The 20,702-nt window shown below is 37.7% G+C and overlaps 1 protein-coding gene across 2 annotated transcripts in view; it reads right to left on the minus strand.

The window, feature by feature from the left end:
• LOC134755838 (band 4.1-like protein 4) overlaps positions 1–20,702 on the minus strand; it is a 79,572-nt gene that overhangs the window by 36,184 nt on the left and 22,686 nt on the right. For both annotated transcript variants that reach the window (XM_063692456.1, XM_063692455.1), the window contains exons 2-4: positions 14,644–14,752; positions 865–969; positions 31–152 (exon numbers count right to left, since the gene is read on the minus strand). In XM_063692456.1, the coding sequence (XP_063548526.1) occupies positions 31–152; positions 865–969; positions 14,644–14,730 (314 nt within the window). In that variant the 5' untranslated portion in view covers positions 14,731–14,752. The remainder of the gene's footprint in view (positions 1–30; positions 153–864; positions 970–14,643; positions 14,753–20,702) is intronic.

Raw genomic sequence — 20,702 nt, forward strand, 5'->3', positions numbered from 1 at the left:
TGTAATAATGATATCAAGTCCTCGAGATACCTCGTGATTTCCTCCAATAGTTTGCAAGGGTCAGCGGCGTAGAACTTGACTCCGAAGTAGAAGGTGTGCGGGTCAGAACCGCGCAGCTGCCGGCGCAGGCGCTTCCCGACGTCCAACCAGTGCTGTGCACAATACAATGCGTTAGTTTACGCCATAGATAGATATCTATGGCGTAAACTAGACTTGAAACTGAACGACTGACTTGAAACTAGATAGTACGCCGATTTTTATATGTACAAAGTCAAAAACTTTTGGTTTATAAGCTAAGATTAGAATCCTCTTGAGTAGTGGCATGCCTGAATATTGGGTACGATGACCACTTTCAACGAGTACCTAGGTACCAAGTAACAAGTGTTTATTTAATCGAACTTTCCAAGGCTATTGGTGCAGTGATTTCGCTTCCGTCATTGCTTAAAGCTCGTTATCATGAAAACGAATTATACAATCGACAACTATTGTGGTATTATGTTCCTCATGCTATAGCGATTTTAATTTAAGCAAACAAATAAAATTGAACCACCCGTGACAAAAATTATAAGCAAAAATGTGTGCCTACGTTTTGGCGTGTTCAAGCTTTATTTCGCAACTTCTCACTATTAGTGCTTTTACATGCATTTTCTTCGCTTATAAAAAAAAGATAATCATATTATTTGTTCCACTAGAATTTAATGACTAGATAATAGGACATGTCAGCAAGTTTACCGTTTTTTTAATACCTACGGGTGTCAGCAATTTGTTATACGGTCTTGTTAATTTTTTTTTATTTTATTAAATTCCATCATCAACAAGTCTGTCGTATCAGCAGTGCAATATCGAAAGGTACTTTCAACTTACAGTTTGATTGTCCTGGTCAACGTATCGTAGCCCAAAGTAGGCTGTTTCCAAGAGGTCTAGATGCCGGAAAACCACGTCCAAGAGTGCCTGCCCCGTACTGTTATCCTGTAATAAAAACAACACTGTATCACCTGGACGTCTTTAAAACAGAGTTAAGACTAGTAAAATAAAGGATGACTCACGCTAGAACGGTGCGGGCCCGGGCCGGGGCGCCCGACTTCAGTTTTCTATAGAAAGCATCGCGTGATCACCGATCACCTGTCATAGAAAACAAAGTGTCGGAAGCCTCGTCCCGGGCCCGGACCGTTCTAGCGTGAGTCATCCTTAAATCTGTAAACTGTAAACTGACAGAATGACAGATATAGGGGTGCATTGTAAACTTTATTACTTATAAAGGCAGTTACATTGACAATGAAACGTTTTGACACTAAAACGAACTGATTAGATTTTGACTTACCATGTAGAAAAAAAAGTTAGACCGAGGAAAGTCTGCAGAGATTTTGACAGCATTTCTACGTCATAATTTAATAGAAGTTTGCCGTTTAAAATAACGCCTGCACTGCGTGTGCTGTCAAAATCTGGAGACTTTTCTTGGTTTAACTCCTATGGTAATCCATGACATGAAATAACCTTTAGTAGTACTGTAGGTATATATCTATCCCGAGCGGATATATCTTTAATTTTTCAACTTCATGTATAATATTCAGTAAGCATCATTTTTTTTACAGATATACCTACTAAATGTTAGCTTTGACAGTATCTATTGCATAAAAGAAACATAACAGAAGAATAAGTCCTCTTCTAAAGTGAGGTAAGTCTAAATAGTACAGGGATTCAATCACCTATGCTTTTCACATCACCTGAGGAAATGATTAAATATGTTTCAAAATATTATTTATCAAAAACACAAAAAAGCTACAAAAAATATTCAAAAAAGTCCTAGAACAGGAAAGTGCAACATTGATCCCTCCTAGTAGGGAATAAAAGTTTCACTTTGATCCCACTTAGCAGGGAAGAAAAAGCCCTTTTCATTTCTCATGCTCTGAAAGAGGGTCATTGTTGTTCTAAAAGGTGTGCAGAAAATGATACGTGTCTGCACTAGAGCATTTTACGTTCGATGTACGATTTTATTAATTTGTTTACAATAAGCAATTGAAATTTAAGTTTAAATGGATTTGTTATACAATTTCCATTCTAGTATTTGACTCTCCATTCCATAAATAACGATACTTTTGCCTGAATTGTTAATTCAAAGTACCCTCAAGAAATACTATAAAAATGTATACTTAGTCATGTTTTTTAAAAAACCCATGCATTTTACTTTTCTCGTATTCGAAATGAAAAGTAGAGTGTTTAACTCGGGTGAAAGGCATCATTTCTGCCTCAGACTCTTGGCGCTCTCACTGCGTTCGAGCGCCAAAATACCTCGGCAGGAATGAGTGCCTTTCATCCCTTGGTTAACAATCTACTATTTCCGAATAGGTGATGTGAAAACGATATTTATATATGTAGGTATGTATATTATTTTCTTTCAAGAACGTAAACATATGAATAATTGTGCACATTATTAATACGAATACCATGGTAACTAAACGGTTTTAAAGCCGAGTAATGAGGTACTAGAAGAGTCGTTTGTTCTTGGCTAATTTTCTAACAAGAGATTTATATCTGCTAGGGGCGGTACAGAAGTCTCGGAACTGTTCTCTCAACTGAATACCTACTAACTGTTCGCAATTCCATTTCCCTGTTGTTTCTTCAAATAACTTTACGTTAGAAGTCATAAATTTAAACGTCTGGAACGGAATTTTCGTTACTCTTGGGTTAACTCTGGCTTTTCTGTTTTCATTACTGCTTAGTTATGTAACTTTCAGGAACATTTTGATTCCAAAAATACGATAATGACAGAAAATATGATAACGGTGAAATGGCTTGCTTTTATCTTCCTCCCTCTCTTCTTTCGCACCGCGCAAGAACTAACTTACATAATTATGAATCTCCTGCCTTGAACACTAGCATATGGGAAACATTATTTTTTATTTACTTCGTATAAAAAAGTGTTACCGTTTATGGGGTTCTACATAATCATTTCTTGAACTACAGTGATATTTTGGCAAAGGTAAAATTTCAAGGCTCTGACTGTAAAAGTAGAAAAAAGAACAGGGCAGGCCGTGGATAACCACTTTAGTGTAACCTTATTGAGTCACTATAATTTATATTGAAGAAAAAAAAGAAACTATGTTAGTCAGAAGTCACTAGTATCAATGTACACTCAGCAATACTATTAGCTTGGCTTGTGTGCAAAGACACAAATTCCTATGCAGGGGGGAGGGGGGGGGGTTACCTTTTCTCTGCAGCTGACAGGTATGTATCATTATCGCAACATATTTGTAGTCAAGATATCCTATGCTGATAAACTTTTCAATAGAGATATTCAAGGGTTTCCGATCACAGAGTACTCGGAGCAACTGGTGTCAAATGTGACTAATATTTACGACTAGAGCAATTTCAATTTATGTTGTTCAAAAGCTCATCGATTTTGTTAGACATCGATTGTGTAGAAAGCGAAGACGCACGAGAGCCGAATATTAATATCCCACGGTATCGGCACGTAACTATCTCCAATTTGCATTTCCGAAGCCTGGCTTTCCACAATTAGGGTAATTCGCACGCGATGCCAATGGCTGGACCAGAAAGACCAGTAGTGATATTCACTATAATGAGCGGGCTGATCTCACGCGCGCGTTGGCGACGTTGGCGTGCATGCGTGCGCGTGCAACTGTGTCATTCCAATCAAGTACGGGCAAGGCTGAGGAGTGAGGACACCCAGTACAAAAGCCCTTTTTGATTGCATATTAACGTTACAGGTTCTCAGCGCCAAGTTACTTTGGTTCATCTAAAAATTCGACTCGCTCGCCAACAAACCAGTTGGAACGCTCGGCAAGTTGTGCCCATGACGTGATAACTACTCTAGAATTACTATAAAAAACGAACCGCAAAATTACTAACTGCCTTTTGTTTCTTCTAAAATTAATGTTCGTGCTTTTTTAAAGATCAGGGCGATGACCTGATGTGGGAATGGGAAAATGATATGGAAGATATTTGTGCTCAACCGATTCCTGGTAGTTACGTTATGCCTCTTTATTTAATACTAGCTGTGCCCGCGGCTTCGCCTGCGTGGAATTCGGTCTGTGTCAGTAAGCGGCTAATTCACCCCTAATTTATCTCCCTGTCCCCTGGAGACAGAACTTAAAGTAAAGTTGACAGATGGATACGCTGGAGGACTGTAGTCCAGATAAAATATTTTACAATTAGGTACCTACCACCAAAGATAGATATAACTCCGTAATAGATGGATACAGTCTAAGGAAAAAACGTGCCTCGAAAATCACGAAAATTTGATTCTCGATCAGATGTCGCTACTACCTTTTGCCTTCTCTCGTATAGAGAGAATTTTAACGCATATCAGTGAAAGAACATGGGTCAAAATAATAAAAATAATTAATGCAAATAAAAAAGATCATTTATCCATATTTAAATACATTTTATCGTATTTTAATAAATCTTCATTTTTAGTTTTAAAGTGTCGATAGATGCAGTGAATTTACTGTGGTTACAAAATTTACTATGACAGTACCGCTCTATAATATTATATCCTCTTTGCTACCACTAAATAAAATTACACTCCAAAATGAATATTTTTTTTGCCCTTATTCAAATTTTTGACGTGATTTAAACGGCATAGAGTAGTAGGTGTACCTATATCGAACGATACAGTACCATTTTTGTATTTTTACGTCCTTGACTGTACCTATGCAAATCGGGTACACTACATAATTCCGAAATTTTATCATTCCGATTTTTAAATGCTCGACCCATCAAAATTCCGACTGTCATAATTACGAATGATGAAAATCACGAAGATTTATATTTCCGAAAACACAAAAAGCCGAATATTGTAAATTTCGAACTACATAATTCCGACTATAACAATTCCGATGGTGGCAAGCACCGAATTTAACATTTACGATTTTCAAAATCACGAATTCGGAATTGCCCTTATTCCGAATTAACGTGATTCCTATTTTAAATATCCCAATTTTTAAATTTCCACTTTTCTGGCAACAGTTCGTTTTCTTGGGGGTCGCAGTTCTAACCTAACCTAACCCACTTCTAGCAACAGTTCGGGTTCGCAGGTTCGCAGTTCTGTCTAATTTATTTATGCCGAATTTTTATGCCAAAAATATTTTATGCCGAATTTAACATGATGCGGCACGACAGGTACCCGTAATAATTACTAAAACGTGAGTCTTCATTTGAATATCACGGATTTCATTTTTCTGATCTTGTAAAAAACCGAATTTCTGAATACCGAATTATTTTATTTCCGATCGGACAATGATTTTTCGGAATTTAGGAATTCGGAAAAAAACAAATTTTCGGAAAAGTGTAAAATCGGAACTTTAAGCTTTCTGTCAAGTGACAATCGGATTTTAAGTTTTCAGAAATATCACATTAGTGATTTTATTCCATCGTGTTTTTAAAAATCGTAATTTTGATATTTCGGACTTATAAAAAATCGGGATTATGAAAGTCGTGGTTATAAAAATCGGAAAAACGTATTTCGGAATATTTGGGTGTTCCCATCAAAATCATGTCATCCAAATCGGTCCTCCAGTCAAATCAGTCTAAGCATGACGCCGGCGTCGGGCAGCGTCTGCCCCTTTTTTTTTGTTTTCGGAATGGGAAATGCATCTGCCCCTACGACTTGTTGATGGTCATAGCGAAGCAGACGCTCACGGGGACCTGTAGGCGCTTGAAGCGGAACGGGAAGTTGCTCGGAATGAGGGGGATACGCGGGATGAACACGGCTTCTCCGGCGCCACACTCCGTCAGGATCTGCGCCTACATATGTATTACGTACGATGTATTTGGGATCACAATCGAACTCGCGCTGGCTTACCGTTTCAGCCGAAAGCGAAGCGACCTGCCTGGCTAGAGCGCCACTGAGTCTCTCACCGTGGTTTTTCTCAGACTCCTGAGACCGTGCCCCTTGTGGCCGCAATGCATTGCGAGACTTTCGCGAAAGATTCGATTTTTTTCGGGAAGGCATGGTAACGCGTTTAAGTCCCAAATCGTTTGACATTTACTGAAAAATGTTTTTTTTTTTAAGTACCCACCTTCGTGACCATTATTAAGAGGAAAGGGCACGGCCGCGTCTCCATGAAAACGCAGTCTCCATTTTTTTGGTTAAAAACTACCCTATGTTCTTCCACGGGACTCAAACTATCTCTATACCAAATTTTATCTAAATCGGTTTAGCGGTTTAAGCGTAAAGAGAAATTAAAAAAAGTTTTTTCATATTTTTTGTGTTTTCACTCGGGAATGGTGTCATTTTGATATCATAAATGAATTCGGCATACCCGATTTATACAAAAACGATACCTAACTTGGCCTAGTAGCTAAAATGATATAGTTATCAAGATAAAGTTTTTAACCCCTTTTTCACCACCATGGAGGATGAATTTTTAAAAACGCTGAAAGTAATTTTATTGCTTTTTAATATAATAACGTTTTGCAAAGTTTTAAGTTCCTAGCTTAAAATAAAATTTGCACCCCAAGACAAACTTTCATCCCCTTTTCAACCCCCTGAGGGGTTAAATTTCCAAAAACGTCAAAACTAGTTTTTTTGTAATCGTCTATCATACCTTTCTAAGAAGTTTCAAAGCATTTGTAATGGATTCAAACTTTCAACCCCCTTTTAACCCTGTTAGCGGACGAATTCTTGAAAACGCTAAAATCACTTTTTCTGTATTATAATAATATGCTCATTATACAAAGTTTCAAGTAACGCACTCAAAAAAAAATTGATCTCCATACAAACTTTCAACCTCTATTTCACCTCCTTAGGGGATGAATTTTCAAAAACGCTGAAATTAGTTTTCTTGTATTTCAATAATATATCTTCTTACGAAGTTTCAAATTGCTAGCTTAAAATAAATCTTGAACCCCATACAAACTTTCATCCCCTTTTTAACCCCCTAAGGGGTAAAATTTCTCAAATTTTTATAGCCTATAACCTGGCTGTGGATTTTTTCGACAGATTAGTAAAGTTTGCATCAAAATCCGTTCAGCCGTTTTCATTAGTTGCGCGGTCAAATAAACAGACAAACAGATAAACAGACAGAAATTCTAAACTGTTGGAATGTGTTCTGTTATCGATTCTAAGTATCCCCAGCCAATTTTTTTTCGAATATCTTCCATGTACAGACTTTCGACCCTCTTCCGCTTTATTATATGTATAGATCAATCAAGCAATGCTAAAATACGTAGGTACATGAATAAGTTACTAAATGTAGGTATCAAGTAAAGGCATTCCATGTAAGCTTCATTTTTATTTGTTACATAGGTATTTTGCAAGTTGGTGAGAAACTTTAATAAAGTACAAGAAATGTTGTACAAATTAATTCCAATTCAGAGATTTTTGCTATGCGACAAGTTCCTAGCTAAGCGTACCGGAATACGTAATTAAGCCGAGCTCACTTCACATCCACAATATGGAAACGCAACAATAACAGATGCAGCACAAGTAGGTATCCGCAGAAGAGCTGTATTTGCTTGTACATAAGCCTCCGAGCTTGTGGGAAAATTGCGAAACAGTTCGTTGGGTTGAATAATAAATGATTTAATAACAGAGCGCGTTTGCTCCCAACGTACGTTCGGGTCGAAAAATAACAAACGATTTTAAAAAGTGCCGGCAGTCGCGGTATGTACGGCGGTGCACGCAATCCACCTCCCGCGGGCGCTCGGCCTCCGGCCGCTCACTGCCAGCTACATGCATTACATGCTACATACACCTATTACTTTATACCTTCTGCCTCTACGAACATTTTCTCAACATGGAATCAAGTCGAGATAATCAGAGTAAATTGGACCAATTAAATGAGTTTAACTCATAGGTATGACGAGAAACGTTAAACAAGTTAGTTATGTTTCCCAGAAGTAGTCTCGGTCAGTATACGAGTGCGCTGGCATCTGTGTCGCAGAGATAAGCCGGGCTAATTTTGTTTCCGCATCTGTAAAATTCACCCTCAATGTTTCCAAATCGAATGTCAGTAAAATTGTGAAAGCAAAAATTTTAAAGATAGCGTCTAAAGCTGAAAGGTAAATAAACATTCGAATATAAAACAAATTCTGAATATTCTGTTGAACGTGGGAATTGAGAGCGATAAAGATGTAATTTGCTGGGATTTAATACATACAGTTAATTTATGAAATGTTTTATTCGCTTCACTTCATTAATTAGTCAATTTCTAAATAGGTAGACGAAGACGACCAAGGAGATTCACATTTTCATAAATTACCAGGAGGAAAGCTATATTAAAACGATTATATATATATATACACGGTGTTTCCTGTAACAGGAGCAATAAATTAAACTGGAGGTTGTACGCCTCAAACTGACCAACATTTGTTCAGCAACTTTTTCAACAACAGCAACGAGGGCGAAAAATAAATCAATCTAGACTTTATTGTTGGTAAGATTCGCTTTTGAGTGTTTTCAAATCAGAAATTCAATAATTATAAAAGACATTAATTGGTGTGTGTGAATTCCCCAATCCGCATTGTGCTAACGTGGCTGCCTATATTGCCATGGGACGTAAGTATATATATGGTAGTGATAATGATACAATAATTGTTTAGGTACATGATATAAAGTCTAATTTCGCGAATTTTCGAATGAATGCCTGCAAAGAAATTGCAGTACGATGGATTTTTTTCCGCTACTGTAGGTGCTTCAGGATGGTGATTTTGGACATTTTTTATATTTAAAAACTGTTGCAGATACCTAGTAACTAACGTCAAGTGTGCTATATAGTGTCAGAGTTTTTGGAATAAAATATTTACACAATAATTCATCATCAAGTTACAAAATTAACACGTGGTTTTCACATATCTCGACGACAACTAATATTATGATTAAGTACAGGCTGTTTTATTGTGGCAAAAGTATTTCAATACTCAAAGACAGAACGAATAAACATCTATTATAGAACTGTAGAAATTGTAAATATGTTGATTGCTTTTGCGTATTTATTTTAATCCGTGCACCCAGCGCTACGCGCGAGGTGAAAAATCCGTAATGTAAAAGAAAAATTAGAACGCGAAGGGAAGTTAAAGGAGGGCATCAATGAAACATAAATAGTTGTTGCACTAGGCAGCAGACCGTGAAACTCTGCAGAGTCAATTTGCTCCTGCAATACAGCACAATGGCGAGCCATCGCGCTGTCTCCGACACTAGGCTCGCTTCATAAATTGCTGCGCAATTTCTTATCTTCCCTTTCCGTCTAGTGTTTGAGTCAAATAAAAACAGCTTTACTAGGAAAGTCCGACAAAGCTTTATTTGCCTTGCTTTTATGTCTGTCATCTAGATAGCTTCCGTTTTCTTACTTTTAGTCAAACGCTTAGTGACACGTTACAAGCTAATGAAGCTTCCGTGTTTCATACCAGTACAATTGTTTAAGATGATTATTGTCCTTGACCTAGTTTACACAAAGGATAAATTGGAATATTTTTTTTTTCTTAAAGTGACTTAGCGAAACATGACAAAAAATTAAGGAATTTTTACATTTTATTCATTCATATTTCCAGGCAACCGTTTTCATTAAATTTCCATAAATTAAGCTCACATTAGAAAGTTTGAATCAAGTTCTAGTTACTATCCTGTTTGAGGAGCCTATTGTTATGTGATGCCACGCCTTGGTTGTAACTTCTAAATCGCAAGTATTTATATTTCTTAGGACTATTAGGTATATTGTACACATTATAAGAAGACCAAATGGACTTAAGTGTCTTGGGAGTTAATTACTATTGTTTACTGAGCGTTTGCGAGCATTTTTAGACCAGCCGGTGTGTCCTAGAGATCCATAACAAATAACAACAATGCATATTGCCTACTCTATGATGACTAGGTAGTTGATCTAACGCGCAATATTTGAAATAATATATGGCGTCTACGTATTCCCAATGTTTTCCAAACGCTGGTGAACGCTCGTCTCAGACAAACCATGAATTTGAGTTAATAAATATGCTCATACTTCTACATGTTACCCTCAGATTAGCGTTAACTTGAGGTCGGCTTGTGATTGGAATAACCTAGCTCTTGGGCTTCGGCGTCCGCGGCTTAGAGTGATCGTCCGCTGCGGCTGTAATCTTCGGTAATAAAAGCATAAGCGCAACCAATTACACGATCCGCTATTCCTCAATATCGACGGTAATCGATGAAGCTTCACTGTTTTGGTAAATATTAAATTGTTACCTCTTTATACTTATTTTGTTAAACATTTAAATTACAGTTACACCTGTGTGATACCTTAAATAAGTGAAATAAATAAAGATAATAAGCTAAGTAAAACAAATCAATTTAAAAAAGTTTGAGGCTGAAATTAAATCCACAAGCTTACTAGCCGAGAGTTGTGAATAACAAACTACGATATTTTATTGGATATTGGATGTGTGAAACAAGAAAAGTTTTTGTTAGATCCGTTTAAGACAAATGTCCCTTTATAGATGGAAAACTGAGGGAAGAAAGGCGATTTATCTAAAATACCCATACAATTTCGGATAAAATGTCGCATTCTCGTCGCTTTCACTTTACCCAAATTGGATGAGTCTGGCCTGAATATATTTACTGGGGAATTTGCTTGACGTATAAGTTGAGGATGCCATGCCAAACAAAAGCATTTCTATGGCAAATTCCGTCCTTGTTTACGGTTATGACAGAGTAACTGGTCGGTATTCGTTCGAACTGTTCGAAGTCGGTGGCTCTATGTTTCCAAGTTTGTCGGAGTTATGGAGATAATAGACATTGTGTGTGAGGTCGACAGAGGCGGCCATTATTCCTCGGCGGAAGAGGGTGTTTTTGGAGCCATAACTTATCTCAGCTTTGCTTTAACAAAGTTTCCAACGTAGGAGTGGAAAGTGTTACGAAGCTTTAGATATGGGACGCCATTCAACAAGTAGTAGTCTATAGGCAGATTAACCAAAAGTCGTCTCCTTCACGATTTTCGTAGACGATTTCGACACCACACGAACTGATCAGTCCCATAGGACTCAAGATGTGAACAAATATCAATGATGGTCGGCCGCCATCTTTCCCCCCTTTTTTCGACCCGTCCCCCTCTCCATAAACTAAAACCGGTCAATTCGTAATCTGGAGACCTCGAGGAATACATCCATGGTATCAAAATACCAGTTTTAGGTATTTAGAAGAGATGTCGACGACTTTTCTCAAAATAGGCCGGTTTCCTCCAGTCTATAGAAGGAATAATCGCTATAGGGGTGCGATGATGAGCCAGCTGGGAGAGTATAATTGGCCGATAGTGAGACTCGCGGCGGCGGGCGCGCGGCGGGACTCAGTCACTCTCACATTCACTACGCGGCGACAATGCCTGCCAAATAGAATTTAATATTCATAGAGTCGACGTACGATTCAGTGAATTCATCGTCCGCACCTTGGACCCGAGCCTCGCATATAAAAGACCTTCCTCGAGCCCCTGGGTGTACTTCAAATAATTCGTCTCGGAATAGCTGCTGCACTTCAAAAGTAAGGGAAGGGAATCCGAGAAAAAATTCACGCGTTGTTTCATACAAGGGAAATTGAAAATACCGCCAGTGTCCGCCGGGACGAGACGGCAAAGGTTGAATTTCGAAATAATCCCCGGCCAATTTTCGACGTTCCTACTAGGAACGGTAATCGAAGTCATCACAGAGAAGAGTGAAGTTATTTTCAATTGTAACGGAACACTAGGATTATCGCCCGACCTTGATAATTTGGCTTTGTAGGGGAAGGAAACAATGAATATAATTTCGTAAAATTTGATTAAATAGGATAGGGTATGATTAAAGTAATAACGATTTTCCAACAGGTCTATGAAATACGTTAAAATAAAACGAATGCGTTATTAAAATAAAACTTTTACATCAACCAAGCACCCATCGCCATCAACAATCCCAAACCTCCCCGATCCACCAGATTCATCAACATCTCCCCTCACTACCTTTACCGATGGGGTCCTTAAAGGTATCATTATACCAGAGCGGCTCAGCTAGTGGGCTGAATGGGTTGGCCCCACAACACCTCAATCGGCGATGTGTTGTACCCACAGCAATTGGCCTGATACCACCACCCTTTTTCAAAAGCGCACACAGGTTGGCGCCGTACAGTGTGCTTGTAACTCCTGTATGTATTTTTTTCCGTTAACATGAGGTTGCTTAGGAGTAGCCCGCCGTCGTTGCCTGAACTATATAATATACGAGGAGATCATAATTATAGTTCTCAGACAGAGCTGCCCTCTTAGAGCAAACACGCATAAAAGTACCACAAATTTAATAACTTTATTTGGCAATGTTACAGCAACGCTTCCCAATTACTTTTTAAAGAAAATCTTCTCTCGTCCTCAGCCGTATGCTGCCAACATGGCGGCCCGCTTGACCCAGCGCTTTTCAGTTTAGCAAATCACCCAATAATTGTAAAATTAAAATCTAAATTTAATGTGTGGTATTTAGACGACGGCACCCTAGGAGGTGATGTAACCCTTTACCTACGGGGACTTTGAAAACCCAGTCACCGCTCAATACGGGCATGTATTGGCGAGAGTCAGCGGTTTGACATAATTTCACTTACTTGTAACTTTTGAAGTACTACAGCTACGTACTTGAAATTTCACACACATTAAGTATAATATGTTTTATTAATAACTAATCACTTGGTGTATTTATATTCACTAATAATTCTTATTTCACGCTTAATATTAATCACTAAGAAATTGGAGAATTTTAAGTTACTGTTAGCGAATTTCTCAAGTTTAAGGTTTAAAGTATTAGTTTATTATATATGTAACACAACTAAACACTTAAATGATGATGATTATTGAAATATTGCAAAAAATCAATCACTTAAAATGTTGCACAGAAACAGATTTCTGCTACTGACGAACAATAGTGATGTGCACATATCGACACAATTGACGATATTTCTGTTAGTACGGGATATAAGCTTAGCAAGTTATGTTTTTAATAAAAAAAAATATTACATTCCAATTTTGTAACTATTTGGACAAAGAAAAGTGTAAAAACTAAAAATAACATTCAAATCACCCACACGTCTCACTCCTACAACAAGTCGATGAAATATAAAACAACACTACCTAGGTCCGCCATATTGAGTTCAATTATTTGCGCTTCTGCAGTACGGGTGTCAACCCCAGTTGACAGCAAAAATGCGGTAATTTTAAAAATATGGTTATGTCAGAGCCATCTAACGAAATATTATGATATATTTTCTTTGCACCTATATTAATCCCAATGCATAATATGACCGCTATTACCAAGACACAAGGTCTCGTTTCGATTAAAATAAATATTGAACATGAACCTATCTTCGATCAACTATAGTTGACACCCGTACTGCAGCGGTGTTGCCTTACTGGCAACTCTGGTTGACACCCGTAGGTAAAGGGGTAAGCGAACTTTTCCGCGAATTGAAGAATTCCGCGGTATCGGACTAGAACTGAACTCATCTGAATGTGAACTTTTATTTTCCGATACAATTCTTGGGATTAGTTGCCAAGCGGAACCCAGGCTCCCATTAGCCGTGGCAAAAATGCCGGCACAAAGCGAGGAAGATGATGATGACATGTCCAGACCAAGATTTCGTAATATCTAAATTCCTACAATCGTTAACGTCTCGCTCCTACAATTCAAATTAAAGAGAAAAGCTCACGTTGGACGAATCATTTTTAGGATTTTTAGAGCACAAAATTAAAAACCTCAACGAAGTTTCAGATCGCATGTCCAAAATAAATGCACATGTAGCGTACGCCGTTATCCGATACTGCCTTTTCGTACCAAAATTCACTTACGAAAAAATTAACAGTTTTGAATCGACAAAATTATTCAAAATCTTTTAATTTCAGTAATAAACATAAACTTAGACGACCGCTCATGGACCCAGGCAAGCTTCCCTGCCGATAAGGCATGGTGGCCTAAGTATCAGGATATCTTAAAAAATGCGCGAATAGATTGTGTACGCAGCTCGCTGTACATAAGTGTTGTGTATTGTAAACGTAATCGTGTTTCATCCTAGGAATGGGGACGATTGTAGCAGCAGTGACAATGTACGTAAAAAGTGAATACGAAAGAGGGTACAGTCTGCATCTTTTCAAATGACTTTTTCGTCTAAGACGGCAATCTGGTAAACAAAAGCCTTTGTTCCTTTTGTGCGTGCGGTCGCCGGTCGCCCATTGTGTACCATTGAGTCTGAGGGTCTGAGCGCGTGCTACAACGCGTGCCATTGTCAGAGACAATGGTACACAATGGGCGACCGGACACACAAAAGGAACAAAGGCTTTTGTTTAACAGACTACCGTCTTAAACGAAAAAGTCATTTGAAAAGATGCAGACTAATACGAATACATTGCTATAGTATGTATTACATAGCTAGATCACAATTAACTCTCAGCACAACAATCACTTCGTGAAAATGTACTTACATGGTAAATAGGTATCCCGTTTTAAATAGTAGTTACCGTAAAACCATCCAGCTATAGTCCAAATCGGTGTGACTACTACATGAATAACGCAATTCTGAGGTAAGGTAAAACTAAGAAAAAACTAAAAAAGAACATTGGTTTGGATGCTCGGGTTCATATGAAACTTGTACACCATAGCTGTTTACTAATAGACTATAGTTGGATGTTTTTACTGTATGTCTATGATTACCTGTATTTCGTGGAGCAGTTCTCGATCATCCAGCAGCACGACGCGGCAGGCCAGCGTTCGCGGCGCGGGGCACAGGCAGTCCATCATCGTGCTGCGTGCGCCTGGCGCCCTGCAACAAAATACACGTTAGCAACATGCTTACAGTACATATAGTATGAATCTTCCCACAGCACGCGCTCTGAGACAATGGCCGGCGACCGCTCGCACAAAAGAAACAATGGCTTTTGTTTAACGGCTTAGGGTCTTAGGCGTAAAAATCATTTGAGAAGATTCATACTATACCTACACTACAATCTGGATTGACCCTCTCACAGTTCGAACAATTATTATGAGTTCACATACGTGGCTAGTATGAATCAAGCAGTTAAAGATACATGCTAAAATACAGTTAACTTTCGAATATTTGCCTTTTAAATGATCTAATTAAATATACCTACCCTGATTTGATTGATTCAAATTAGCTACTTAGGTACTTTTACTCGCTTGAGGGTTAGAAAAGGCGTAGGTTCGTTGTATTTACCATAAGCACACTTTTAACTTTAAAATATGTTTGTTTAGCAGCTGATAAAAGCTCTATAGAAAAAGTTATATGGCGGGATAAATACTCCAAGGGTAATTAAGAATGGGTATAAATTACCTAGGTTGAGGACGATATACTAGAGGTGGTCGAACAATGCTTGTATCTTGGACATAGGTATTCTATCATTTGGTAAAACACACCAGCTGAAAAAGATCTCCAGGTGAATCCAGTTCGGTTAGGCGGCATTTAATAAATTAACGGACATCCTGAAACCAGCTAACATTTCACAAAGGCAGAAAACTCGCCTCTTCAACCAATGTGTCCTGCCCACCATGACCTACTATGCCGAGACATGGGCGCTCACTAAGGAGGCTGGGCATAAAATCCGCGTAGAACAGAGAGCCATGGAGCGCGCCATGCTCGGTATCAAGCTTCAAGATCGAGTAAGGAATGTCGAGATCCGTCGCCGCACCACGGTGCAAGACGTGGGCTGCGCCATTACCAAACTAAAATGGAGTTGGGCGGGACATGTTGCTAGGCAGAGTGATGGCAGGTGGACTAAAATGTTAACAGAATGGTGGCCACTTTCCCATGAAACAAGCTACTGGCGTCCGTTGGCTTGTTGGGTGGACGATATCCGGAAGATTGTGGGTCACTTCTGGATGTTATTAGCTCAGAACGGGCACAAGTGGCGTACTAGAAGAGAGGCCTATGCTCAGCAGTGGACGATTAATGGCTGATATGATGATGATGACGAAAAATTACCTGTTAAAATTTTATAATGTACAGCAGAGGTTGTGAGCTTGATAGATAGATTTTCTATCCATCTAAATCAACACAAATATAATCAAGACCCATATTAACATCCCATTAGTTGCATGTACCTAATCATTAGCTGCTGTCTGTTCGAGAGTACGTTTTAAGCATAAAGCCAACCTATTTACCAGGTAACATGAAACTGCATATAAATTTGGAGTTGTGTTTTGCGCTTTAAGGTAAATTAAAACCCTTGCAGGTAGCCAAATACAAATCCCAGTATTCTAACCGTAAAGCCAGAAGTTGTTTGCAGTCAATTACGGAGTTATTTGAATTTGCAGTCAGACTCAATAGTAAAATCACCAAAGGGTTGGTCGACGAAACCAAATATATACTCGTTAAAAGTTAGTCGGGGAGAGCGAGAGCACAGGGAGGGTGTGTTTTAACAATTTTGTTTTAATTAGTAGCAGCGCCCTCCCTAATAGGCGTATTCGATTCGGCGGGACTTTTTGTGATCTCGAAAAGGTTTTTCGTACGTTAAAGTAACAGTAAGCACCACGTTCGTAATGCCTGTTTGGAAAACGAAAAATAGGAATAGGAACGTGAAACGTGAAATGACATATTTGAATCTGAAATGAAACTTTACTGTTGGGAATATTAAACGCGATATTGTACGTGACGATCGAATAGCCCATGAAATAGATTACCTATTTGCTTTATACCTGTATAAACAATAATACCTTAATACCTAACCATAAAATGAATCTTGTGTTATTTATGAGTAGACACGCAATTAATTAAGATTTTACGTGATGGGCCGATGCCGTATTATTTACGGAGCTCAACTCGACTAAGATTTATTAGACCTCCCTTTTCAATTTTGCAGTTGTTAAACAATTAGCTGCCACAAACAATTAGATTTATTACTTATTAGTTTGTTAATAACCATTTCTATATTAATTTAGAGGATTTTACAAGTTTTCAGGTTTTTCTTTGTCTAAAACAACATTTTGTTGGCAATACCAAAAGTAAGAAATCAATTAATTCTAAACGAAAAAAAATTTTGGGTTTACAACTATATCATTTATTACTTACCTATGGTTTATGTGACAAATATATCGCTAATACCTTATTAAATTATTATTATTATTATCTCTTTATTTATCTTTCTTCTTAAGTTAGGCTTTTTACAATATGAGTATAAAAGTAAAATATAAAAACACAAAACATTACAAAAAAAAATATAAACATTATAAAAAACCTAACCTAGGGTGCCGCTGGCAGCGGGGCAGGGTCCAAGCTGCCGGTGGTCAGGGCCGCAGAGAGAGGAATAAGATTATTATTATTATCACTTATTATGCTTAGCCTACTATGTACTGCTATGTACCTACTACCGGTCAAGTGCGAGTCGAACTCGCGAACCGAGAGAGTATTAATAGATATACTAGCTACCCGCCCCGGCTTCGCACGGATGCAATGCTGATGTGTTATACATATAACCTTCCTCTTGAATCACTCTCTATTAAAAATAAAACGTCAAAATCCGTTGCATGGTTTTAAAGATCTAAGCATACATAGGGACAGACAGACAGTAGGAAGCGACTTTGTTTTATACTATGTAGTGATATTTGTGTTTATATGAATATGTATATATTATATATACATACATACATATAATCACGCCTATTTCCCGGAGGGGTAGGCAGAGACCACGGATTTCCACTTGCTACGATCCTGACATACCTCTATCATATATATATGTATATCTTATATTCTGGATTACAGGTTTTAATTATTTGCGTTTGTAATAATTGAACCATAATTTACTTTATGTTCATAGTGTTCGTTTGTCTATCTTGATTTGTTTATTGTTTCATTCTCAATTACTCAAAGGTTGACTGGAAGAGTTGGGCGGGATAGGGCTAAGTTCGCCTTTGTGCATTGTATATATTATGTTTTTATTGTGTTTGTAATCTGTCTTAAGTACAATAAAGTGTTTACATACATACATACAGTTCAGTACAAACTTATCAGTTATCTACTTTTGTGATGTATTGTCAAGACCTTTGTCTATTTATAATGCTGTTACCTATCAACCACCTATCAACTGTTGTTTACTGTCAGACAAAAATAAATGTCGTAAACAAAGGTTGAAATATGTAAGCTTATTTTTTCTCTATTAATTTTAACGTGTCCCCGAGTACAAATGCAGCAAGCATTAAACACGAGAAAAGTTTAAATAGGGAAATTAGCCTCCCGATATTACAACACCCGGAGGATTAAAATATTAATAGTGCTCAAGACAGTGGCGGGAGGTTTAGTTTAGATATTCCCGAAAGTAAAAAGTAAAATACCATCGTTGACGCTCACGGCAACAAGCTAAAGGCAGGTGGAAGCAACTAGAGCGCATCTATGGAGGTACCTGCTTCGACAAGAGATAATTAATACCTATGCCTAAAATTTTTCAGCAATAATCTGTAAATAACAGGAACAAACTGTGTACGGAGGTACAGATCGTGGCGTGGCGATATTCCAAGAGAATAAATATCGAGTCAGAAGCTGCAAGCGGTAGATTCAACCTACTTGTGACTTTTACACTGCTCTTATTAGGTACTATCTTTTTATACCAATTTGAAAGTAATAAAAATACTTACATTACTATTATGTTGTTATATTCATTCCACTCTTTAAAACCTTTTCTACATAATATTAGGTTGTTTACGAGTCATTTTTATGTTTCATTTCTTGTTATCAAAAATCTTTTATATTTTATATAGTACCAAATATTATGTAGGACGAAAGTACATGTACGGATGCATATGTAGTTGTGCACGCATACATACATAGTCAGTTTCGGAAGCAAATCATGCGAATCATTCCACTGTTGAACTGATGTGGATGCCGAAACTGACAGTTGTGCATCTCGAATAGGGGCCCAGGGATGGTGCTTTTAAATGAGTTTCCATAAAATGCTTTAAGAGGGCTCTCTTTCAGTGTTGTCAACTCGGAATTTGAAAAAATGCCAGACTTATGTCTAAATTATGCCAGAAATATGCAAAATAATTTTGAAATGTGCTAAAAAAGATGCTAAAATATTATAGGTAACTAAAAACCGGCCATTATGACATATGACATGACATTGACTATACCATAGATAACAAAAAAAGATTAGTGGGTGTAGACGAGACAATTTTTCGCACAATCTGATTGACAATTTAATTGGTAACGCGTATGAAAAAAAGGTCGCGGTGCGGTGCGGTAGTCTGTTACGGCTTATTATAATTCTTCGTATTTATAAAATTTCCTTTGACGGTTGTGCCATGGATTGTCTATCACTGCCAAGTAGGTTTCAAACTTGGCTTAGGGACATAATCACTTGATTCACTAAATTATGCTAAAAAAGATGCCAGATGCTAAGTGGAAATTTTCGATGCCAGAGAGTGTGAAATTATGCCATATCTGGCACCAATTATGCCAAGTTTGCAACACTGCTCTCTTTACCTATTATACTTTACTCTTTGAACATCACACTGAAAAAAAGGGTCTGGACAGACGGACAGGTTTTTTGCCGACTGAGGTGCTGGAGGTAATAGTGTAGGTACCTACTTTAATGTACTGTTTACGTGCAACAAACAACAATCAGAGTTACGAAGATAAGCAACCACTAATCGTAGTTTATTGATTTTAATTAAAACATATATACCTACCTGAATTGTAGCTATAGCTGTAAATGGTAGACATAATAGACATAAGTTACCTAAACCAAATATAGTGCGGCGTAGTTTGCCATTGTGAGGTAAAATGCAATGGCATTGTTTGGTAGGTACTTATTTACCATAAATAATTGACATAATTGTGTACCATAATGTTACATTACATTATAATGACCTTTAGTGCATCATACTTATTTAATTAGTAGTTGTATCTCTCAAGTTTTGATATTATACATAACTTTTTCCCTTTTGCAAAAAATTTCCCGTAGACGTAACAAATAAATCCCTGGCGCTAAACATCGCGTAAAAGAAAAGCCAAACATTAACGCAACACGTTTAGCGCATCCCAAAACTTCTAACAACTAGACAAGCCAAGAACTTGGAGGCAGCAAACAACGGAACAGAGATGGCAATACGAGCCATTAATCCGAACGAGCCCGACAGAGATTAGTGCCCCCTGACCCCACCCCACACGAGGAAAACATTTTCCCGCCATTGTCTGGGAGGAAGCAAAAAGAGGAATCGCGATTGACATCGTGGCGCTGCAACGCAGCGCGGGTCGAGCGAGTCCCGCGCGCGATCTGGAGCGGCATTCAGATTTTTAAAATTTGTTATTATTATGTTATTACTCGCAGTGCATCTTGCTCGTAGGTACGTACGTATACTACGAATATATTCATGTGAGCGAGATGCGCTGCGAGTAATAACATAATAGATTACAGATTTTTAACAGGCAAGAGAATAACAATTTGAGATCAAATTGACATCCATTTGTAATTTCGAAATGTTGGAATCGGCCTTAATTAATTATTCAGTACCACAACTTACAATTTCTGCGCCGACAGCAATATTCAAATAAACATAACCAGGCTTAAAAAAAGTAAAAAAAGGGTCTTAATTTTATGGGTAAGTTAGTTCGCTTTTTCGGTTTAAAAGTTTTCATAGAAATATAGCCGTTAGAAATAAAAATAAAATACGTAACAATAAATAACATAAATATTGATTGATTGATTGAAATAACATAAATATGTATCTACTATAAAACAAAGTAATCTTAAATTTTGACATAA

Source organism: Cydia strobilella, chromosome 3, assembly GCF_947568885.1.
Source record: "Cydia strobilella chromosome 3, ilCydStro3.1, whole genome shotgun sequence".
NCBI lineage: Eukaryota > Metazoa > Arthropoda > Insecta > Lepidoptera > Tortricidae > Cydia > Cydia strobilella.